Raw genomic sequence first — 25724 nt, 5'->3', positions numbered from 1 at the left:
TTGTTCAGTTTCCTTTTGCTTTTGTCAAATCATGTGATTTAGGTCTTTCTCCTTGGTATCAACCTCTGTATTGGTGGTGACTCTCTTGTACATTACATGCTATACACTCCACATTCTGACTTAAATATCATAAATGACTAAAGTAAATAGTCTGTCCTAAAAACAGTGCTAAGGAGCTACACAAGCAACATCATTCAGTCTGATGATTTCCTATGTCAGTTATTAAATGCTTTGTTAAAGTTTAAATAGATTAGATCTCCCTTGTTTAGAAAAATCAGTTATCAAATTAATTTGGCATTATAGATAGCTGATTAAGTCAGGTTGTGTTCTGGCACTTTCCTTTTACTTTTATATCGATAAATATTACTCTCAAAAAGTATTTTAAAGCCTTGCAAACTACTGGAGGTAGTTAATGGGCCTGTAGTTGGACCCATCCAAACCTGGATTTTTTTTAACAGACCTGGATTTTTTTTAATAGGCACTACAACTAATGGCTTTGGTTGGATGGTACCACGTCTAATTTGATAGCTATTAAGTAGACTTTTGACATTGCATGTGGTAGCTCTTTGTGATCTCTGGGGTGCAAATTAACTGGCTCCTCTGATCTGAAGGAACTGAGCTCTTTAGGGTTTTGTTTTCATTTAGGCTGTGAGAATTTGGTAACTTTCTGTTCATTATCGTAATCAACACTCTTTGCTGAAAACTTAGGTAAGTTTGGTTTGGGACTACATCTAGATCATCCATAATTACTTATTCTGTTGGCAAAGCAATCCTATTTTTTTCCTTGGGCTTGTTCCAAGTATCTAAATGACATCTGGAGCCCTTGCCGACCGTTTTCCCTGTTTGATAATAATTTCAAGTAGTTTTGGACCTCCAAAACCAAGAAATTCCAGGCTTCTGCCGTAAGTAAAGGAAGTCAACTCTAAATAACTATTTCCTTTTTCAGTTTTCACTTTCCTGCACTAACTTTGAAGACCTTCCAGGCCGCACTTTGAATCTTTACCCAAACAACTCAGGATTGCTCAGCTGAAAATTTTATCTGTCATCCATCTGTTTTACTGAAGTAATGCTTTAATATTTTTTGAAGTTGATAGGCTTTCTTATCTTCAGTCTACCTCAAAATGTTATGGAAACCTGTGAATTCTACCTGACCTGAGGGGAATCCATTAAATATTTAAATCATGGTACAGAGGGGAACTATTCAAGCTTCATTAATGAACAAAATAAACATTCAAAACTTGGAGTGCATCTTAGTAATGTAACATTGATGTTAATGCACTTTGTATCTAATGACTGCTCAATCTCTACATAATTTTATTGAAGGCAAAGAATTACTCATATTTTATGTTCACTGCAATGCTAATTAATAAAGCTTGTAGCAGAACTACATTTTAACTAAACTGTTTAAAAATATTTTTACAGATTGTTATTCCAAGAAGTCCTGTTCAGGCCAAAGGATTGCTGCTATCGTGCATAGAGGACAAGAATCCATGCATATTCTTTGAACCTAAAATACTTTACCGAGCTGCAGGTAAAAAGATTTATGTGCTGTATTTTCCAATAAAACACTGTTTATTTTATGCACATGTATTTATGTAGTCATAGCTAAATTGATAGTGTAGCAGAAGTCTTGAGATGTACTTTTTTGTCTCTATTTTAATTGTTTGGTGGCTGTGTTCTTAGAGGAATTGTGAAAACTGGGTAAGATTTATAAATTTGGATGCAAAGATAGGTGAACATTTACAGCCTGACTGATGCCTAGTTAACTCTGGAACTGGAGTGTTTTGTACAGTTATGGGTTAAAAAAACAGGAGGAATAGAGCTAAAAGACATTACCCCATATCCAACAGTGCTGTGGCAATGTGTACAAATGACAGGTCATGACTATTTAAGTTTGAGAAATACTTAGACTGTACAGAAAAGTGGGCATTTAATGGCTTGAAGGATTAAACCTTGAATCATCCAAGGATAAACTTGCTTTTGTTAGGATGCTGAAGTTACGGAGTTGTTTGGAGACTTTTTTTACTTGGGACAAGACAATTTAAATTTGACACAAGTTAAACCGTTTTCGTGTTGATAATTCTAGGTATTAGAATAAGTTGCCACTTTTGTTTCTGTTTTTCCAGAAGAGCTAAACATCATTGTTACCACAAAGTTAAAATGTCTTTGAACTGTTTCATTTCTAAAATTCTGAAAATCTGCCCCTTAAATTATAATCTTATCTGGGAGAACGTGTGATTGACATTACTTGCTAACATTAGTTTTAGTCATTGTGAACTTTTTGGTTCAAAGTAGTTTTAGCAGCCATCATTATGTATAACACTTAACAGAGTAATCTGTCACTTGTCTTCATTGTAACAGTTAACTTGTCTTCTCTGGGCTATTGACACTGGACTGAGAACAGACAGTGAATAAAAAATTTCACATGTGGAGATATGCAAGGTGATTAGATGAGCAACTGACAAAATAGAATTCAGGCCTTTGCATCCCTTCAGTATTTCTGTGTAACATAGCTTTATATATCAACTGTGCTTAAATTTGTCAGTCGCATTTGTAAGTTGGCTCTCTGTGTGTGGACTGAAGTTAAGCTAAGGACAAAATGTTGTTCATGTTTTATTTTGGAGTTTTACCAGCACATTTTCATGAGTGCACTCATTTTGTTAGTAAATTTATCCTCTTCCCAGAGAAGAGATCCAAAGAACAACATGGCAAAGATTTTTAAAAAGTAGACTTTAAAGCTACCAAAAATTATCAGAACAACTCAGGAACAAATAGAATGCTTACCAGGAAAAGTGCTTATTTCTTATGTTTTCAAAAAGACCCAGAATTCCAGATAGCAATACATTTCTAAAAGTGAGACTATTTTTAGTGTGATTTGATCTTTTTGCCTAAGGAGTCTCACATTCCCTAAGATCATGGTGTTTAGAGAACTAATATTGTTATTGAAATTTAGTGATAAAGGCCTTTGAGACTTCATTTAGATGAAATGACTTAGAAAATGAAGTTGAATCTTATAAAAGAATCCTGTTAAACAAAAATGAGAAAAGTTAAATTCCTGTGTTGTCTTTAAAACAACCCTTTCCTTCATCTTTTTCAGTATTTACAAGTCACAAAAACTGTAAAGTTAATAGCATGTTTGCTTTCATAACAGAATGAATGACTGCACATCAAAAACATTCCAGAGCTAATGAGAATATAGTGAGGTTTTTGTGTATGGAGGAATGACCAATAAAACAATTAACTAGATCTTCTAGTGAACAAATTTCAACCCTGTAATTGAAAAACTGAGTGAAGACATGCTGAAATAGCGGTTACTGTGGTTTTATATTTTAGTCAATAACCAACCATGGTGTTGCTGCAAGATAATCTTAGTAGCTTCTGAAAGATAGTGATTTTCCCACATATTCTGTTGGCCTTCTTTTCACAGGCATTATATTTTTGTCTGAAAATTTCTAAGAACATCAGTTTAGTGATTTAGGCTGAAATTTAGTACATTTGTGCCAACATTTGGCAGGGACAATTGTGACAGTAATTTCTTCTATTCTTTCCATTTTGAGACAATTTGCATTGGACTTCCTTATTTGTAAAATACAAAGTGGGATTATTTTATTGTGGGCAATGGTTTTTGACGTTCCTTTCATTTCCTTTGAAAACCTCTCCCTCTGGTACTATTAGTCCATCTTCCTAGCCGTTTAATTGTGCCTTGGGGGCTGGGTCAACATGAACCAGAGGAAAATGGTGGTTGTTCTTGTGCAGTTCATAGAAAATTAACCTCTCAGTGTTCCTTGCTTTGCTGCTGGCCCTGGTCAGGATTTCTTGTAAAACCATCATTAATATTATATATATTGGTATATATCCAGAGGCAGCAGTAAGACACAACTTTTTTTTTAAAAAAAAAACATTATTTACTTCTACAGGAAATTTCCAGTTTGATACTGGTGCCTTTTTTAAGAGAAAGAAAGGTGTAGATATAGTATAGTATGGTATAAACACCAACCAGGATTGGGACTTCATTGTTCTGGTGACTAGAAGCTATCAAATCCAGACAAAAATTCATTTTCTTCATTTTCATTGAATAATGAAATTATGTTGGCACCAAACATAAAATTCTTAATTCAAATTTCTTGTGAACAGACATCCTTTTTGCAGAGAACTTCATGCTTGATGTTACAGTGGGTGCCTAGGGATGGCATTAGAAAAATCAAAGCCTGAATGAGAGTAACAGAAGGTAGTTTTTCTACTTGTAAAATGAATATAGGTATTTGAGCTCCATCATTCTACTTTAATGGAATTTTCTGTCTCCCTATGGGACCTGTAAACAGTTATCCATGATATTTTGTTCAGAGATGTTAATATCTTTGAAAGTTCAGCTGAAAATAAGCAGTAAATGGGCTAGTCTTTAAAACACAAGATCATCTCATTTTTCATGTGGGTAGTAGCTACTAATGGTTTGTAAAATCTTTTCTGCCCCTTTGCTTCTGCCCCCAAGTGTTGCCAATTTCATTAAAATTCACTGTTGCATGCAAGTGATGGAAGATAAGAATATATATTTAGCTTAGGTAGGACGTAAAACTTGAAGTTGCTTTTTGGGAATGCTAAGCAGCATGCCAGGTCAGTGTTGTCTTGTAGAAGCTCTTGTGTGGACCAGAACTTGTGATTCTGCGTCTGCTGCATACTTTATCTAAGGAGCTGAAAAGGCCTACCAGTCGCGCTCAAATGTTATTTCCAATGCCAGTTGTAACATGCAGTTGCAGATTTGTTGATTACAGGGCAGGCTTTTTCAAGATTCAAGGGTAGCTTTTCATAATAGTACATACTGTTTAAAAAATTAATACTCAAGTTTTTTGAGACATAAGGCTAGTCTCTAAGGTGAAATAGAGTTGTAATGCAGAATATTTCAGTGTGACTATCCACATGGATATTGCGATTGCTTAACTTCAAAGATGCTTTAAAATATTTTTTTGGAATAATGAAATAAGGTGGATGTCTTCCCAAATGAATATGGGTTTGTTCAAAAATGTTGTGTGTTTGTTCAGACATGAGGTAAAACTAAATATGTTTATTAAATGAACATTCATTTCTGTGTCAATATTTGCTATCCAAACAAGCCTTTGCCCACAGAGAATACAAGAGTAAAATCAGGCCTTGAGTCTTCACCGTACTTAGTCATTCCCAGGAGAGGGCTGGATGTCACGGCAGCATTGCCTGAAGGTCACTGCATCCATGTTGTGATGACCTGAGGAGAAACGGCAACATCCAAAGTGAAGCACAGCTTGCCGGGGTGTCTTGAAAACATTTTCCAGTTTTTCCAGCTTGCACCATAGCCATTCGAGAGCCCTAGTAACACAAAATAGAAGGAGTGAACTTGAGAAGGGAATTAAAGCTAAGATCTTAAATTTCACCTGAGTTTCTATTAATAGTAAGTTTAAAAAACTGCAGAACACAAACTGAGTGTTTTGTGTGAATGAAATACAGTTGGTAAGTGTTGTAGTCAGCATTAGCTCTGATGTGCAACTAATCTGAAAAATGCCTATATATACATGTGTATATGTATATAAATAAAAATATAAGTAAATTATATCTGAATTATTTATATATATAATAAATATAATCTTTAATAGTATTTTAATAACTTAATAACCATTACTTATTCATTACACACATATATTAATATATTTATATTTAAATGTATTAAAAATCCGTAAAGCAGAAGCTAGATCTGAAGGCTATAAACATGGCTAGTTCAAGAAAAGTGTGCGCTTTTATGGCCAAATGCAGACACTTCATCTTGATGTTTCCCGCATCTGAGAAGCGGCAGTACCAGCAGCTGAGTGTGGAACGTGGTCCTAAGTTTTAAGTAAGTTTTGGTCTGAAATTGTAAATCACTTGGAGAAAGTTTCAGAACCCATTTTGTAAAATGGCTGTTGTAGGAATTTCTGTATCCTTCCATTTCTTTTTTCTTCAGTCTGGGTGACTGGAAGGAACTGGAGGAACTGGAAGGAAAAAGAAATATACTTCTCAATATGAATATTTCTTGCTATTAATTACTTATTTCTTCTTCCCCTACTCTGAAGTAGTTACAGTGCTGCCTCTGGCCAAGGCACCAGGGAAGGCTTCTGGCTTTTCTTGCCCAATCTGCCCCTTATTGCCAATTTGTCTAGCTTAGGACCTGCTGTTCTTTAATGGGCCTGGGCTCTCTGGAGGGCTCACTCTTGCTCTCTGGTTACTTGCTTGAACAGTTACAGCAGTGCCATGAGCATCTTGGTTGTACGTGTAGGGAGAAGGAAATAGTTTTTCTCCTCTGGGGTAGCTCTTTTCCTTTCAAAACTGGATCTTTGCCAATCGAGCAATGCTGCATGGTTCCCGAGACAGATAAAAGCAATTGGCTTTTCTCTTGAGTGCTTTCAGGAAGATTTCTGGGTTACTTGCCTTATATATGTGCCTCAACCTTTTTGCGTAAAGACACATACAAAATCTAGAATATATTATCATCTCTTCAGAAGTGTATCTAGTGTACTTGAATTGATTTATTTCAGACTTATAGGTAAAGAATTTCATAAAGGATTCAGAATTTAAAAAAGCATTTACTTCAAATCTTTTTGTAGATTGTGTTCTACTTAGGTGTGATTACTTTTAGAGGTCACTACTGTTCTGTCGCAGTGTTTTGAGCATGTGCAGTGGTGGTCATTGGAAACTTTTGTATACCCATTTACTCTCCAAGGAAATATTATCTTGCCTTATAAAACTGGAAAGCAGCAAAGAGATGCAAGCCTTTCTGAGGAAAAGTCTAGTGTTTCTATTTATATAGTTTTACATATATATACACACTCTCTCTCTCTCTCTCTCTCTCTCTCTCTCTCTCTATATATATATATATAATTTTTATATTCTGTATAAAAAGATAAAATGGTCTCTGGTAAACTTCTGAGATTATTGTTATTGAAAGTGCCATGGTGACATCCCCCTAAATGTCAGAGATGTTTAGAAAATATCCGTATGAAAAAAATGACAAGGCTTTGGTTTTTAAAAAGTAGTTAACAGCCTGTGCAGTGTCAAGAGTACATAATGATTATGAATCAAAGGAGAAGATGAGTCACCTTGACATTATCAGGTTTAGACATCTTGTGGAGAACCTAGTCTGGTGTTTTTTGACCTTTTCAGTTTCATTTAATTGTACTATATATGACATCGTTGGGGTAGAAATAAATACAACTTGCATCAGTGGTTGTTATAGAGACAAGACAGGTAAGATGAAAAAACATATGTTTTCTTCTGAGTGTTCAGACTGCTCTTTCAGAAAAAGCAACAGATGGTGCAGCCTCTTTTAAGTTTAATTTGTGATGCCTTTTTTCTTTGATAATTACAACTTTTTATTAATTGCTTTATTTGAAATCTGTGTTTGAAATGTTTGTTTTACAATGTTTTGTTGATACATTCATTAGTAGATGAAAGGCTGCTTTGTATATAAACATCTTTGTCCTGGTTTGGTTAATTATTATGGAAGAGAATGCACAGAATAATTTCAAATGCTGTTTTTCATCATTGCTAGTGGAAGGGGGGAATTTATTTAAATGCCTTTGCAAAAATCCTGTCAAATCTGGACTTCCCTTAAAGTTTTCTGGTAAGCTGAACCATGCATTTAAAAGTGTCGGGAATTCTAGATGAGCTCATCCAACAGATGTTTTGTTGCAGAATGGTTTAGCTGTAAAAAGAAATCAACTAATTTGTGTAATTGTATCTTATATTTAATGTCTGTAAATGTATAAAACCACTATGTGGAGAAAGAGCTCATTTCACATGCACTTTCCAGTTCTTCCACTGGTGGCATCTGACTGTCACTTCTAAATCTTCTTATAAGCTGCCTAGGTTTTCACTTGAAGAGCCTGTTGTATCTTTATAAGGTCCTTGTTCTCCAGGCTTCATGTGGATGGCGATCCCATGAAAAAAACAGTTATGCCATGCAAATACTATAGTTGTTGGCTTCATTATCTTTCAATATCTTGCCTGTCTTCTCCCTGAGGGTTTTATTATGTGCAAAATCTAGACAAGCCTGGTCTGCTTTACTGTCAGCCAGTAACGTGCAGTGTGCTAATGATGATGTGAACAAATGCTGGTTGTGCCTTTCCTTCTTTTTTTCCTCACCCCATTTTTCCTTTAGCCGTTTGTCATTCAAAGAAATTGTTACAGAAAGGTACTGAAAACAATACATTAAAAAAAAAAATCTTGGTTAAGATATCTGATTTTGTACTGTGTTTAAAAAACACCTTGTGTTTAAAACTGAATTTTTTTTTTCCTTGACTGGATGGGCATGTGTTCTTGAATTATGAATCACACTGAAGAAAAGTTTCTGTTCTGTCTTGAGTAAGAATGATTTAATTTCTGTTTCTTCTCTGTGCTCCTTAGGTAAAATGAGGTGTCTCCGACATAAACATAAGAAAAAACTGATTTACTGTGAGGGTTGTCAAACACTGGAGCAGGTTGCCCAGAGAGCTTGTGAAGTCTCCATCCTTGGAGATATTCAAAACCAGTGTGGAGAGAGTCCTGGGCAACCTACTCTAGGTGACCCTGCTTAAGCAGTGGGATTGGACTAGCTGACCTCCAGAGGTCCCTTCCACCCTCAACCATTCTGTGATTCTGTGAAATGTGCAGTATTTGTATATTATGACTAGCAATAAAATTTGTCTGCTGTAATTTAGAAAATCATTCACCATTTGATTTATGAAAATTTAAAATTATGTTCATAATATGTAAGCCAAGAAAAAAAACAACAGATCTTTCTATCTGTATTGGATCTGCTGTATTAAAAAAGGTAAAATACTAAAAGCTTGACTTGTCCCACAGGTATCACTCAGTAGTGTTCTTAATCATTCCTTCAAGAAGCAATTTGGTTCCGCAGGAACTGAATAATTATTTTTGGAACTATGAAATATGTTAACAAAAAATTAGAGTATCTGTTCTATAAATCAATATTGTGTATTTAGAAAATGCTATGGAAGTTGTTTTTTTTTCCTTACTATTGGAATTTTTTATTTTAGTAAAAATATTATTTGATCTGCTGGTTCATAAATAAGTTTACCTTTAAGTCCAAACAAAATATTTCTTTTAAAATATGATATATGGATGTCTTTTGTCAGTGCTTTAGTCATTAAAACAGTCAATGTATAGTGTTTCAGCTTTGGAGCATGGGTTCAAAACTAGCCCAAATGACCTAAGATGTTTCCACCTGAAAACTATTAAATGGATCCTAAATTGACTGGAACTACCCTAAACATTTTAGAGAAGACAAGATGCTTAATTTTTGTCTACTTTCTCTAATGGTAATATATTTTTGGTGAATAAAAAATGTTTTTTCAAAGCAAAATGTTTTGATTCACTTGACGTTGTTACAATCAGAGGTTCCTGAAGGTAGTTTCTATGTAGGTTCTGAAAACTGTTTTTCCTATCATTTTGACATATAAATGTGGAGCACCATTCTGGGCAGATATCAGGTGAGTGATAAGTTTGTTTTTCCTTTTCCTATAAGTATGAAGGGGTCTGATACATATTAGAATTAGATGCAGTATTGATTTTTATCAGGTGTAGCAGAGACTATCTCCAGATCTGATGCTGATATTTTTGACTTGGGGGAACAGTGAGTCTTATTACTGTACTAGTTGTACATATACATATTTTTACTGTACTAGATACAATAAATGGCATTGAATAGATTCTATACAGTATAATAAAAATATTTTTAATTACAGCTAAATCTTTAGAAAAAAGGATAATATTTGACTGTGGTCTATTGTTTTAAATGGTATTAATTTTTTTTTAGGTATATATTTCTCTGGGATATTACTGAACAGTAAAGGAATCTAATGTTTATTTTTCTCTTTTTTATTCAGTGGAACAAGTCCCTGTGGAGCCCTACAACATTCCACTGTCTCAAGCTGAGGTGCTGCAGACAGGCAGTGATGTGACACTGGTTGCTTGGGGGACTCAGGTCAGTAAGGCTTTTATAAACTATTTGTCATCCATCAAAGCGTAGGTGTCCTGGGCATGTACTTTAAAGATGTTCGAATAGTGTTGCATTTAGTGTCAAATTCCACATAATGAACCCCATGCCCCTTCAATCACTATACTCTTGAATAAATGATTGTCAGTGTTATTTATATGAAGCATGCTTTTTAGTGTGCAAGTTATTAGCATTTTTGGTTGAAGCTGTGAAAATGTGAAAGAGGTACCTCTGCAGGAGGTTAATGATTTATCCATAATTATAAAGGTTACATATTTAAGAATGTAGTAGTGAGATGTGACTGTGAGGAAGGCAATGGGAAAAGGCAGTTCAAAATAGTATACTGAAAGAAAAGTACAAATTTTTTTTTACTGCATGATTTAGAAAAAGATACAATAGGTCTAGGATTGTATTTTTTTTTCCCCACTGGAGAGTTAAAATACACAGGAAAATTTAGACAGATAGTTTCAAACTCTTAATACAAATACTGATCAATGCAGTTTTTATTCTGATAATTAATTTACAAAGCTGTTCAAGAATATGATTGAATGCCCCCAAATTAAGATGTGTAAATATTGAAGAACTTGATAGAAATATGTGTTTGTGTTCAAGAGTTACCGAGAACAAGTTTGACTCTATTTTGGAATTACCAGAAAAATATTTGTATTGCCTTTAACCTACAGTTAGGAAAACTGCTGTTTTCTTGGCATAATTATAGCTGAAAAGCTTTTAGCGGAGGAAGTGGTGTAAGTTCCATCAGTAAAGTATTGAATTGGTTTGTGGATTTTTTTTTTTTTAATTTTAATCTCTAATCTTCATTGGTTTTCTGTGATGGTTTTCTTGTCCTCAGATTGCTTGATCTCCTTTGTATCTGTGGTTATTCCTACTTGTCTTTGGTATTTTGCAGTAGAATTAAATTATGGACTCCTTAATCTCTTGTACTCCTTTTTCCAGCAGAAAACAGTTACTACATTTCTCCATGCTCCCTTTTGAGAATTAAGTGCAAATTTGTCCTGGATAATTCCTGCTTTATTTGGATAAAATCTTAGTGCTCATGATATTCCCCAAAACTGAAATGAGAAATAAACCCTAAAGGTATTATACTTCAAGGTCAGTTACAGCAATAGTTTGGAAGCTGGCTGTGGAGATTAGAGTATTGTCACATTTACCCAGTATATAATAGCATTGAGAGGTCTTGGAATGACATCCTTCAGAAAAAAACATCCGTTTTGGAACTTGCAAAATGTAGGCCAAGTGTTAAGACAGGCAGTTCTTTTGATGTAAAATGTAAGGGGGCAGATGCAGCCCTAATCTGAATTTGGGGATGACCAAACCCATGGTGTGGCTGCGTTGTGCAGCATGGGAGAATGTGATTAGTGCTTCTGTCTCTGAGAGTCATGAATTCTTGGACTGAAGCATGAACATAGTAGCCATTCACCATGTGATATATGAGATGGTTTACACCAGAGCTGTTGAACATATCTCTGTGCAGATGCTTAGCACGAACACAGTAAATCCACTGTGTTGTGAATATTGTCAGACTTGCTTAGCATTTGCAGATCAAATATGTTCAGTGACTTTGTGCTGAGGGTGTTTGCAGCCTCTGTGCATTTGATATGTGCATATGCAGTAGGTCCTACAAATCCTGAAATTATTGCCGGTAGACAGTGATTGCATACACTCAGTGGCTGCTTCTCATGTGATTTTTGGGTACTAGGTAGTTGCTTGGCAGCTGCTGTTCCAGTGAGGTTGCCTGACTCTTGCTTCCCTGAGTGGTACTAAAGAGGGGTGGTAAAGGCTTTTAGCTCCTCTCCAGTAATGCATTCTTCTTGTGCTCAGTGTTTTACAAACATTAACTAATCCTTACACTTTGTGTAGTAGGTAAACATCCTCACTTACGCATCAGAGAAACTGCAAAAACATCCTTCCCAGGTGTCTTGTTGAAGACTCCTAAGCCTTATCTCTTATTACAGCCACTCTTTTTTTAGAAGTTTAAAGAAAAACACTACTAGATTTATATTTTCATTGTTACAATACTTGTATTGATTTATCTTTTAAAATAGTACTTTGGTGTTTAGTTCTTAATTGAGTTATATAGATTCATGTTTAAATCCTTACTCATTTTTAGATGAGTGGACAGTGAGGTGGATTGAGAACTGGCTGGATGGCAGAGCTCAGAGTTGTGATCAGTGGCACAGAGTCTAGTTGGAGGCCTGTAGCTAGCGGTGTCCCCCAGGGGTCAGTGCTGGGTCCAGCTCTGTTCAACTTCTTCATCAGTGACCTGGATGAAGGGACAGAGTGCACCCTCAGCGAGTTTGCCAATGATACAAAACTGGGAGGAGTGGCTGATACACCAGAGGGCTGTGCTGCCATTCAGAGAGACCTGGACAGGCTGGAGAGGTGGGTGGAGAGGAACCTCCTGAAGTTCAACAAAGGCAAGTGCAGGGTCCTGCACCTGGGGAGGAATAACCCCAGKCACCAGTACAGGYTGGGGGTTGACCTGCTGGAAAGCAGCTCTGCGGAGAAGGACCTGGGAGTGCTGGTGGACACCAAGTTAAGCATGAGGCAGCAATGTGCCCTTGTGGCCAAGAAGGCCAATGGTGTCCTGGGGTGCATCAGGAAGAGTGTTGCCAGCAGGTSGAGGGAGGTGATCCTCCCCCTCTACTCAGCCCTGGTGAGGCCCCATCTGGAGTACTGCGTCCAGTTCTGGGCTCCCCAGTACAAGAGGGATGTGGCACTACTGGAGCAAGTCCAGCGAAGGGCTACAAAGATGATGAGGGGACTGGAGCATCTCTCTTATGAGGAAAGGCTGAGAGAGCTGGGCCTGTTTAGCCTAGAGAAGAGAAGGCTGAGAAGAGATCTTATCAACGTGTACACATATCTAAAGGGAGGGTGTCAAGAGGATGGGGCCAGACTCTTTTCAGTGGTGCCGAGCGACAGGACGCGAGGCAACGGGCACAAACTGAAACACAGACGCTTCCATCTGAACATGAGGAAAACTTCTTCACTGTGAGGGTGCCAGAGCACTGGACCAGGTTGCCCAGAGAGGTTGTGGAGTCTCCTTCTCTGGAGATATTCAGAGCCCACCTGGATGCAATCCTGTGCAATGTGCTCTAGGTGACCCTGCTTGAGCAGGGGGGTTGTACTAGATGATCTCCGGAGGTCCCTTCCAACCTCAACGATTCTGTGATTTTGTTTCAGCATAAGTTTTTGTTCTGTGTGGAATTTAATACGTTCCTTACATTTTCTGTTAATCTTTTACAGGCTTCCCCTAATACTGAGATCGTGTTGGCATTAAAATTGTTAAAAACAAGTTTACCTCTTTAATAAACAGGAGGCAGAAGCGTTAAAGTATTAAATATGTCACTTAATCTATATAAGCAGTAGAGATGATAATGTTTTAAGAAATAAGTAGTATGGAGAAAGTGAGGAATAGACTAGGTGAGGCTCATTTCTGGCCAACAGAATACACTGCTTCTTCATGGTTTCCCTTCCAAATAGAGAATACTGGTATGGTGCTGCTCTTGCTATAGCTGTCTGCTCATGTCTGTTGCTGGTGTTGGTCTTCATGGACTTGAATGTTTCTTGGTCAGCAGCCTCTAATAGGAGTAACACACATGCTCTGAATGTGTTTGGGCTTCCTATGTTTGGCATAAAAGGCCATTTCTACCACAGCTCTGCTTCCTCTTATTGACTGAGATTTCAAGTCAAAATTAATTTATATGGGTCTGCCTCATAGTTTGGATAGTTATAGATAGCATTCAGCTATTGTTTTTTAAGAAAAAAAAAAGACCCCCCCCAAAAGTAAACAAGCATGTTTTTCTGTATCTTTCCCTGAAAAATAATTTATCCCCAGGACCTGCCTCCTGTGGTAGTAATCCTCATTGCTTAAACATTCTTCATGAGAGCAGTAAAACATTTCGGTGATGGCCTGTATGTTCTTATCATGTTTGAAGTAATGATACAGTGCATGGGTATGCTGGTTATAAGGCAATCTTGGGGTGCAAAAAGCAGGTATGCAAAACTAGAAATGTTTTTAGTCTGAGAAGAATCTACTAATCTTTCCTAGAACAATGGGGATTAAGAGCTTTGAACACCTATCTAAAAGTTCTTCTGTCACTGCAACAGCTTGCTCCTCTGATGTGGATATAATTAGTAGGGAGACAAAGCCATACTGACTATAGGATAAAACAGAATTTATGGGACCCTAAGCTAATGATTTTAATCTTCATTGAGCTTTGGAGGAAAGGTAGTGTTAGGCCTGAAAAGGGTCCTCTGCAATTTCTTCAGGGTTCTCCTGAGATCAGCACAAGTCTCACCAAGACCTAAGCCCCTTTCCCTGTTAAACTCCAATTGATACTAGTTGGATGGCACTTGGGCTTTCAGAAATATGCACAGAGATTACTATCAGCAATACAATCAAAATCTAAATAGCCATTTAGTTTTGTAGAGAATGGTATTCTAAATGACCGTGAAGGGACACTGTATTCTGAGTATATATATATTTTTAAGATTCTAGAGAAAAATAAGCTGAAAATTTCATTGCATGTKACATAAACTTCTCCACAATTGGACTTAACTTTTCAGTAATTGCTTAGGAAGTGGGAAATGCCCTAGTGATATTAGAAATTGTCCAAAGAAGTGCAAGTTTGATGATTTCCATGCTGTTTTTGTCAGCTGGCAATTCCTGTTGTTGAAGACTTTCTATTAACTGAATTTACAGTGAACTTGATAGAAATAGAGCTCCTTGGACTCAGCAGATGAGAATTGTACTGACTTTATTTGTAACATCCAGCTACATTCGAGAAGTGGCAAATTGCCTTTTGATTTGCAACTACTGTGTCTACATCTGTAGTAAACTAAACAGTGCCAAGACCTGCTCTTTGACCCTCAGGCAATTGCTACAGTCTGACCACATTCATGCTATTAACTTCTGTTGTCAACCAGATGATATTTATGGAGGGTAATCTGAGTTTTTGTCATAACAGCAGTTATTTTCAGTGTTGGAGCATGTGTGCACTAATATGTAGGTGTGTATGTTTATATTTTGAAAAAGTATGCTTACAATAAACAGTTTTGCTTAAAAAAATCTGTATAACGTAATGTCAAGATGCAGTTTTGAGTGCATATAGTACTGCTTTCTTTTCTGATCATACCCAAATGTGCCTTGTGAAAAGGGTGCTAATAGAAGTAGATTGTTCTTTCAACTATGTTAAGAAGCACTTAGGTATTCTGCTAAATAGATTGCTTGACTGAATAATGTATATTCTAAATCAGTGCAAGCCTCCGGCCAGAGGGGAATGTTTTTTTGTTTTACTAAATGTTAATTGTAGTAATCACATAACGTGGTATTTGTAATGTTTGTATTAAATTGTGTTGGAAGACCAGTAAATGGACATATTGTCATGTTAGTGCCAATATGCTTTGATTGTAGGGGTCAGGACTGGAAGTAGTTTACATAGTACTTTCTATCTTTACTAATCTGTTAATAAGATAATGCTTTAGAAAGATGATCATGTGGTAGTCTATTGCATTTTCCGTAATGTGTAGTAAATGCACTTACTAGGACTATTTTTGATTGTATGAAATGCTTTTTGCATGATTTCCTATGACTGCTCTGTCAAAATACCTTAGTCTGATTTTTTGGGTCTTCGTTTAGTTATAGTCCTGAAAAAACGCTATCCTTGAACCCAAACTGGCTGCATGTATTAAAATAGTGAGGCCTGATACTGTTCACTGAAAGATTCTTTTCTGGAAAGTAACAGTTTTTTTTCAGTTGATCCTTAATTGCAGCTTATTGTTTTTGAACACTGTGCTACACTACTAAAAATAATTTAAGTAGTAGATAAGAAGAATGAACTGAGTAATAAATATTTACTAGAGTAATGAATAACAAGCTTTCTGCAAATGATTCAGATATGTTAAATCACTGCTTGTCTTGAGTATGCATAATTTAGAACCTCTTAAGCAGAAATTAGTGTTTACTTGGTGATAATACATTCCCTTTTCAGGTACATGTGATCAAAGAGGTAGCAACAATGGCTCAAGAAAAACTTGGTGTATCCTGTGAAGTTATTGATCTGAGGACCATTTTACCCTGGGATACAGAGACTGTTTGCAAGGTAGGAAAATGGTGCTTTTTAAAATAAAATGTATAGAGAGAGAGAAAGAAAAGGGGTGGGCATACCTATGAATACCAATAGTTTAAATGTAAAAAATGAGACTATGTTCTTTTGTAAGTATTTGAGGGCTTAAATTTTTATTCTGTGTTGCATAAGAAGAGTAAATATGTGTTATATGGACCAAACGTTTGCTTTAGAATTAAGACAGTTATGTTTCAGAGTTCAAAATAGTAGTGGAATATGTATGTTCTTTGCATTGAAGCAGACGGCAGGATTTAATCTGACTTGTGCTTCAACTGCTTTTTTGTGATATCTGGCTCTTCCTATCATCTTTGTCATCTCTGTGTCTGAAAAGATCAGATTTAAATATTTATCTTTTTTTTTTTTTCTTGCTCTTTTACACCAAAAGTTCTGTCTGGTTTTAGGTATGCAATAATGCACCCTGGTTTTGTTTATCGATATTTCTGGAAGTAGGTGTTTTGATCTAAGGTGTATGAATTCTGGGGCTGGGGAAGAAAGGCAGCATTTACTGTTCTGAAACTATCCAGTCTGAAATTCATGGGTACTGTGAATAGTCTTGTCTGCTATGTGGGAGTCTTTGAACAAAATTCTTTGCAAAATCAAAGCACTAGGAGGTGAACTGGAATTAGAATCATCATGTATTGAGAAACCAAGGGAAGCTGTTGTTGTAGTTAAGGATACCTTGATCCACTGGCTTTTTTTGCTTGTGCTGCTTTATTTTCAGCTAGCTAAGAGCTGTTGTGCTTACAGAGAAACTGGAAACTAAAAGATAGATTGCAATTTTCCTTGTTTTTAATGGTAGAAATAAATACTGAAAAGCTAGATGATAAAATTAAACTTTCTGTCAAAAGCACTCAAGTATTACAGAGCTGACAAAAATTTTCAAATGGGCTTTTGGGTATCTAAAAGAGAACAAAACTTTAATATTGCTAGAAGTTGAAAACCCTGACATTTAAATAGTAAGAATTTGGGGAGTATGGAGAACAATTTCCAGAGCTTTGAAAGTAATTTTTACATTAAAGTCTTCAGGCTTTTGTATTTCCTCATTTGTCCTAGGCAATATAGACTTCTCAAAGCTGATTGTTTGTCTAAAAACAGAGTTTGTGAATTGAGGATGAGACTTTACTGATTCCAATAAGACCATTTTCTTTTTGACAGTGTTTGGCAATTTTTGATAGCCTGAGCTAAGAAAGCACAATTTTATATTCATATTGGAGGGGAAAGCTATGTCATTTGAAAACTTCATTATTCTGGGCTTCTAATCTAAGAGTTGAAGATCTTATTTCTCCTTTCCTCCCCACCTTATTTCTACTTCTCCCCTTCCTCCCCACCATCTTACTAACTTAGCGGAAGTCTTCAGCCTGATTAAAACTTTATCTGACATTTTAAGAGAGGTTCACTCTTGGCTTTAGTGTGTGTATATATGTGTCTATATACACATACACGTATATATTTCTTTCATTTAAAGATATGAAAAGAATTAGCTAATCCAGTGGATGAGGGACCATCAGAATGCATGATTTGAAAATACTACAGCTGAGATTATAGTAAGTGAGAAATTAATAACTTTGTTCAAATATCAGTTACTAAGATCAAAGTCCATTCTAGACATTTATTTTCACATTCATGATGTTCTTCAAATCCAAAGCGTTGGATGTCAGCTCAAAAGTGAAATTACTTGATTACTGAACAGACCTGGTTAGGTTTTTTGTCTTTGCCCCCCCCCCCCAAAAAAAAAAAAAGTATTACTTTGTTAAAATATTATAGTACTCATGGATAAAAATGGGAATCTCAAAAGAGTAGTTGCTACCATTATAGTTGAAGCCCTTTGAGCAAGTTGCTGAGTGCTTTCAGAATATGCTGAACGACTCAGTCGCTGCACTTCGGAGGACAGAATAACACACAACTCTGTAGTCACACAGATAATTCGTTATCAATCACAGAACTGGTTAGAAGTGGATAACAAATGTTAAATTTGTCTTACTTTTCCACTAACAAGCATGTATCAAAACTAAAAAGAGAGAATCCCAAGGTAAAATTTGTAAAAGTGCCATTTGGGAAATAAAAAAATTAAAAAAACCCAGAGCTCATTAAAAGGAAACACTTTATTTGGAAATTTTGATTTTTTTCTTAAATTATCTGTTTTTTTTAAAATTGTTTCTGAATTAGCAATTAGTTTCTTTGTGTATTATTTATAGTACTGGTGTTCATTTTTGATTTTATGGAGTACCTTACATTATAAAAACATGAATAAACTTAGATTCTGCAAAATAAATGCTAGTGTCACTACTTTGGGTACACTTTCATAGATGAACCTTTATTATAGCTACCCCATGACAATTATTCTGAAGTCTCTTACATGAAACCCTTTTTTGTCAAGCTACTGTAGAATTGTGAAGGCATAGCTGCTAACTGGTGTCTATCAGTATAAATGCTGCTAAACATACTTTGGTATGGTAAACATGGTCAACACACTCTGGGACTGTGAGAGCCTTTCTGACTGCATTGGGTGCTTTTGTCTTTGCATTGTTTATTGTATTAACAATTAGAGCATAGCCAAAGGTTTGCCCCTAATGTTACATTAACAGCTCCCTTGCTTTAAGCTCGGTCTAGTTGTGGACAGGTGAGCAGAAGGCTTGTTGTTCCCACCAGCACGGCTAGTGTGCTTAAGCTAGCAGTTCCACAGTGCTGCAGAAGCTTGGCTAACATCTCCTTGAGTCCTAATTCAGTCACGCTGTACGTTAGCTCATGTCGTGCTGCTAACCAAATCCCTCTCTGGACCTCGAGGGATGTCTGCAGCTGAGATGACTCCTGCCTGGTGACTGTAACATACTGAGTTAACACGACTGTAGGGATGAGAATAGCCTTGGGTTTGAGGAAGATGTGTGAATCAAGCAAGTACCTTCCCTGCCTGCAGTTCCTAATGTAAAGCGATACTGTATCATATTTACAGCTAAGGCAGATTGTATGAATGTGTAAGTAGAGCAGATCAGCCACACCTCTATCTGATGGTACTTTTTTTTAAAGTAACTTATTCTGTATCTGTGTCTTTTGTCATTCTGTAGTTGCTCAGTATGCGATTTGCTCTTGGTCAGGTAATGCATAAATAGATTAAACTTGCTCAAGAGCAGGATGAGCTGTTGGGCTGCTACTTTATGGTAAAGCCTGTATTTCTCTGCACTGTGAATTTTACCATTTTGATTTTTCAAGAGTTTGTAAGCGGGACTGGATGGAGCAGATTATGGAAGGAAACAAGCATATTGGGAGTCCACTATTGGCAGTGCTTTGTCCAGTTGTGCATGTGTTACTAGTTGTGTATTTATATGCATAGCTATGTGTTGCTTAATATAAATTTGATTTTCTCGATTGAAGTGATTTCAGTGTTTGTTTTCAGTATATTTCATGTTACTTGGATGTACTTTCTAAAAAATGAAATGTGTTAAATTGTAGTCATCAATAGAGAGAAACTTTGGCAGTAGCTGGTACTTTTGTGCACTATTTAAATTTATTTCTAATAAACCCTTTACAATCCCTTCTAGAAAATTATATTAATCATTTTTTAGCTTTTTTTTTCCTTTTTTCCAAAGCATCTCACTGAAAGAGCAGTTAAGACTATCTTGTTGGATTGGACCTGCATTGAAGCACAACCAGGATAAAAATGCAGCCATGCATATGAAATGTTAGGCATTCTGCAGAGCTTTATTTGTACAATTTCTTGCAAATCTGCTTTAAAAATAAATATTCTGTGAAGATTTTGATCATACCTTCCATCCTGAAAAACCTTTAAGGTAACTCTGGCATAAATAAAAGAATGGAACAGGTAGTCCTGTTGCTGCTAAATCTGTTAGTGGGCTTACTATTAAGAATTAAGTGAGCTATTTCAAGAGAAATACAGTGCATGTTGGCTAGGCAGTGCATCTGATTATTATAAATGCCAAATAATAAATGTTTAGCATTGTTCCTATATTAGTGTGGATGCAGGCTGGCCGGTAATGTATGAGAAATGTTAATTTATCTTCCTCTAAAGACCCTGTATGTTTTGCTCAACTGAAAATAATTAGTGGTTTGCATTTGGTACTTTAACACTGAAACATTTTAACTTAATATATGCCCCAAATGGCTTTTAAGGCAACTGCTGACATTAATAGAAGGATGGAAATATAGTTCTAGCTGCTTGCTAGAACTAGTCTGTAGACGAACTACTTGGTGAAATTGTTGCAAATGGCAGTGGCCTTTCAGAATCAATTCCAGTGGCAGGAGTTGCTGTACTTTAGTTATTCCCTTTCTGTGATGCCGATGTCAAGAACCAAAAGAGATATTGGCTGTGTCAGAGAAAGTCTTCAGCTGTCCATTGAGCTGCAGAAGTCTTTGTGAGGACTTGGTAGGCAATGGGACAGGTCTCACTCCAGTCATCTTGCTTATGTCAGCCTCCATAAATCTTAGACCAGGTTGCTGCCTTTTTTCTGGTTTTCCTCATTTTAAATATATCTTTGAAAAATATGTCTATTTGCTACTTTCCTGTTGGGCTAACAGGGAAAGGAATGGTACATGTGATGTGCTGCAACCTTATTGCCACCCTCTTGGAGTTGGGATGCAGGGTCTTCTGCTGATGAGTAGCCTGTGCTGTGGTCTTCTCAGAGAGCAGGACTTTTGGTTTTGTCATAAAAAAAGGAAGGAAGCCTTATATCTATCTATCTTGTAAGGTATGTTATTGTTCCTAATCATGTATCTAAAATTTGTCCTAGACTTGTAAAAGACCGGTATTCTCTGTGGTCCAGCATCATTCAGGTAAAGGAACTGTTATTTTACAGAAGTCATATGCATTTACCAGTCTCATATTTTATTCTGCAACAGTGGAAAATCATAAGCTTATCCTAGAAGCAGTCATATAAAAATGTAATTGTAAGTTTTACTTGTCAGTCTACATATTTTTTAAACAAAGTCAGGCAGCCTTCATAGCTGGTCTCAGGGAGTAAGCAGGCTTCTAACCTTAACTTAACTGTTACTATCTTTAATGGTGAAATCACCTTAAGTTTTCAATGTAACTATTTAAAAATGAGATGTTTAAAAGTAGTTTTGCTTAATTGGAAACGTATACAACTTTAAGAYTTATCTGACAAACTGGCATAGGAATGAAAAAGGATGCTCTGAAATGGTTAGTGCTTTGGGCAAGAGCAGTAGTATATCAAGATTTTCAATGCAAATATTTGACTGCTTAGTCTATTTCTGTGGATATGTTTCTATGTAGAAAGTTGTCATCAAAATACATATTTCATAAAACTTGGAGAAATTGTACTTCACATCTACCACCAGAGGCCTCTTTTTAGCCAAGTTAAGCAGCTGCTTTGACTTTGCATTGCTGCTACGGTTTTATGAATATATGGTCTTGACTGTAATAAAGTAATTCAAATAAGAATTGCTGCCTCATTTTACCAGTATTTTCTTTTTGTTTTTAAGATTTTGAGCACAGTTTTAAAATAAGTTAGTACTTCTCATCTTCATGAGAAGGAGACGAGAGCGTACTAATGTGGAACAGACTGCTAGGGCTTTTTTTGGATCCCAGCAGGAGCTGAAGGCTTCTCTTGGGTACAATTCCTAGGGATGGTAAAAGTGAAAAATGGGGTTAGACTTTTCTTTTGTCAAACTTCAGATGTCTAAAAATGAGTATTCAAGTTTGAGCTGGTTACACTAGGTCATGGAGCTACTCTGGAGAAAAGGATATCTCCTGAGGGTGATTCATCCCAGCTGTTTCAGCAGCCTATTTTGTGATGAGATACATTGGCCTCTGGAAGTTTTTTTTTTAATCAAAACAAGAGCCCTGATTGACAAGTTTAGTGTAAAGCTGAGTGAGATTATTCCCACCCTCATTCTTTAGTTGGGAGGTGAAACCTTCTGCTGACAGAACAGAATCAGTAGTTGGCCTGTTTAAAAAATATCTGACATTTCTTTGCTAGAATAAAAGTAAAGAATCTGATATGTATAAGGCTTCATTGATATTTAACTTAGGGAAACTTCTCATGAAAGAAAGATTCTCCCTTTCTTAAAGGCAGTAGATATAAACAGTCTCTTGCCCCAGAAAATTGATATAGCCTCTTCCAAGCTTCTCTAGTAATACAAAAAATCAGCATTCTATTTCTGGATCAAGAGAGGTAATTAATTTTACAGGCTGACAGCTTACAAAAATCTTGTAGGAAATATTTTAAAACACCCAAGTTAGTTTTGCCCTGTATTTTATCCTCTATGTTGCTTTTCATGGAAATGCTGACAAGTTTAAAAAAAACAAAACAAAAGAAACTTGTATAAAATATGATATATTCCTTAGTTGTCTATGTATTTAAGGAGATTTTGTCATTTGGAGCAAAATTCAAATAGCTAAAACTATAACTTCTGCGCATGTGTTTAATATGCTCAATCCTATGAAAGCTCGATGTGATGTCTCTTCTAAACCTTGTATCCAAGTTTTCATATGCTTAGAAAACTAACTTCAGAAGTATTTTTTCTGAGTTTTATAAAGTATTTGTAGCAGAGAAACTTTTTTCAAAATCTTAACTTTTTTTTCTTTTGACAATGACAAAGAAGGTTTTTAATATATCACTTTGATTTTATTTTCTGGTTTTATGCTTAGGTTTGAGCTAGGGTATTTGTATGTCACATTAATATGGTCTTAGCTTCTCAAAAGAACTCCACGGACCACATTAAGAGTGTTGTTAGTTGAATCTGCCAGATTTTGATGCCTTTGCTTTGTAGAGCCTTTTAATAAAATCCGTTGTTGTGGGGGAGGAGACTAGAACCCAGGGCCTTTTCTTTTTCAGAGAAGTACCTTTGTTATGGTGGTGGTCTCATTCCCTCTTCTTTTCTCTCTTACTGTGTGGGTCTGATTCCTGGCTGTTCAGGGGAGTAACTTCAACAGAATATGTGCAGGCTATGCTCCCGATTTGTCCTATGGTTTGACAAAGGCACATTTCAGGAAGACAGAAGATGTAGATTTGACACCTTGTGGACTGCCAGGGCTTTGAATGAAGGTCTTGCTCCTTTTGAACATGCCTTTATCACCATCTCTAAAGGAAAAGCTGAGTAGCTCATAAGCTTCTGCCCCCAGGGCCGTGATGCTTTGCTGTGAATTCGATGTTAGCAGGTTATAAGTGTGCTCAAAGCATACTTAAACTCAGTCTCTGAAGGGTATAATTTGTTGGGGATGCTTAGGCAGTGAATCCTAAAATGACTATATTTATCAACTGTGCATTAAGGTTCTCAGTAAGGCTTTAGTGTCACTTTAGTTGAGAAGCTAATTAGCCTAGCCTGCTGGTCCTAGCCTGCTGTCTCTGTGATGCACTTCTGTGCTGTACCACCAGGCCAGCTTGCTTGTTGCTATCTCTGCATGACATTGCAGTGTGGTATGACATACTGTGGGATACCCACACGATTATGTGCAATTAGCAAAGGCTGTTGACTTGAACAGGGTTCTTAAAAGCTTTTTTGAGGCATTTTTTTCCCCAGGCTTCATTGCCCTCACTTTGACCATCCTAAAGAAATGGAAGACCTCAGTAATGTCCTGCAGCTGTCCCTGTTTGTAGATCTGTTCCTAAAAGGAGACACAGTACATTTTATTTTTAATTCCACTTTGATAATAGAAGTTGAAGGTTTCATTTATTGAGGTAGAATCAAGCCTTTTGCAAGGCAAATACCCCAGAAATTTACTTCTATTAACTGCAGAAAAAATCTCTCTCCCTCTCTATATATATGTATGTGTACACGCACACACGTGCACACACACAGAGGTTTTATAAGATTGTATGCTTTTGTCATCTGTTATGAAATGTATTTTTTTTCCAAGGTTGAAAGGCTTCAGGTTATTGCAGGCAGCTTGTAAATATACTCATGTGCAGTCCCTAAAAGTTTCAGTTGTTTAATGTTAGACTAATTTGTAGTTAGTCAGCTCTGGAGCATTTGTAAGGGCAGGTGTCATAAATATCATCTGTCATTCCTCTCAGACAGACTAATTTATTTGCTGGTTTACATACAGCAGGCAGTAATTTAGCAATCTCATACTTGTATTTCTTTTGGATTCTCAGATGAAAACCACCTGGTTCTGATGTTTCAGTACTACGTTATGTTGCAGATTTGTGAGTTTTTGACAGGGCTTTTTGGACTTTGCTTTTTGTTAAAGACGGCATCTGCATATGAGAGAGTTGTTCACAAAAAGCAGAAGAGAAAATGCTAATAAGCAATGAAAAAGATTCTGTATGTAGTGCTGGCAATATTTCTTCTTTACCTTTTTAAATGCAGAGTAACATAGCCTACGTTTTTCAGTGGATTGACTTTAAAGGTTCTCTTAGAGTACATTTAACTGTTCTTTGCCAGATGACCTTCATTTCAGGCTTTTACAAATAGTGTTACAAATAAGGAAAAGCTTGTTTCAGAAATCATTTTTTTTATTAAGTTTTATTGATGTCCCATAGGAACCAACAACTATGTTTCTATGTCTTTTGAAAATATCTTTTGTAGTAAAATCAGTGAAAGCTGGTAATATCTCTATATTGCTGGGAGAGTCTCCTGAGAAACCCATTGAAGATGTCTTCCTAAATATTACTTAAGTTTTCTTTCAGTCAACCTATTACTTATCTGTAATCTTTCTAAAGCCTTTCACAGGAAAATTGGAATTGATTATACAGCTTGTACATGCATGGAGATCAGGTACTGTACTTTTGCATGAGACATAGTGGAATGCTTTATACTTTATTGTCAGAGGATTGAAAGTGGATCCTTATCAAGTCACACTAGGTAGCTGAATGGAACAGCATAAATAGTGTATTGTCACCCGTGAGGAACTTGAYACAAGCTTATTTAAAGAGTACATGCTGCCTTTGGGGCTTAAGAAATGTAACAATGAAGGTGGTGTATAAATCAGACCCTGATGTCTTTATATACATTCTCAAAGAATTGTCTAATTACATGGGCTAGTGAAAAATTTGGTAAGCTGCTTGTTCACTTTGACAATCTTCACCCATTTCTGACTAAAGCTCTTGCTTTTATTCATCAAGACTGGAGTATGAGTGATATAAAGGTTATGATTCAAAGGGAAAGGAATTAGTTGTCCATAGAGTGATGACTTTTTTTTGAGAAGGAGCTGAATGTATTCCCAGTACTTATTCTACCATCAGCATCCCATTTCTGTGTCTTTAATTCATGGATGAAGGAGCTGGGATCAGGAGTGATCTCTCCCTTTTATACCTTCAGCTGTAAACTTGAACGCATGAAATTCATGTGCTTCTCAACATATACTGCTACCGACAAAACCTCTGCCTCTTGACCATACTCTGCTTACTCCCCAACTGTGGCATGTGCGGACAGATTTCCATCATTAATGTAGTGATAGCAAACAGTGTCAGTTACTGTACAGGTTAGTAATACTTTCCTACTACTTGATTTATCAGCTGTGTTATTAATGGAAAGCTAAGCTGTAGTAAAAGGTGCTCTTCAATAAACTGAAACATAAGATGTATATGAAATACATATACAAAAATCTGGTGTTTCTTTATAAACGACAAAATTGTTTAAAGATACTTTTTTCCCCTCCAGAAATTATG

The 25724-nt window shown here is 36.3% G+C and overlaps 1 protein-coding gene across 4 annotated transcripts in view; it reads left to right on the top strand.

Moving 5' to 3' along the window:
- The window catches only part of BCKDHB (branched chain keto acid dehydrogenase E1 subunit beta), a 91429-nt gene that overhangs the window by 29983 nt on the left and 35722 nt on the right, over positions 1-25724 (top strand). For 3 of the 4 annotated variants that reach the window (XM_026089474.1, XM_026089471.1, XM_026089472.1), the window contains exons 6-8: positions 1423-1531; positions 9885-9982; positions 16006-16116. In XM_026089474.1, the coding sequence (XP_025945259.1) occupies positions 1423-1531; positions 9885-9982; positions 16006-16116 (318 nt within the window). Of the gene's footprint in view, positions 1-1422; positions 1532-8403; positions 9426-9884; positions 9983-16005; positions 16117-25724 lie in introns of those variants that run through there. The other variant, XM_026089473.1, reaches the window with a different exon arrangement.

The sequence above is a fragment of the Apteryx rowi genome, unplaced genomic scaffold (genome assembly GCF_003343035.1).
Source record: "Apteryx rowi isolate R43461 unplaced genomic scaffold, aptRow1 scaffold_818, whole genome shotgun sequence".
In the NCBI taxonomy this organism is placed as follows: domain Eukaryota; kingdom Metazoa; phylum Chordata; class Aves; order Apterygiformes; family Apterygidae; genus Apteryx; species Apteryx rowi.
This window is presented reverse-complemented; position numbering and strand designations above follow the sequence as displayed.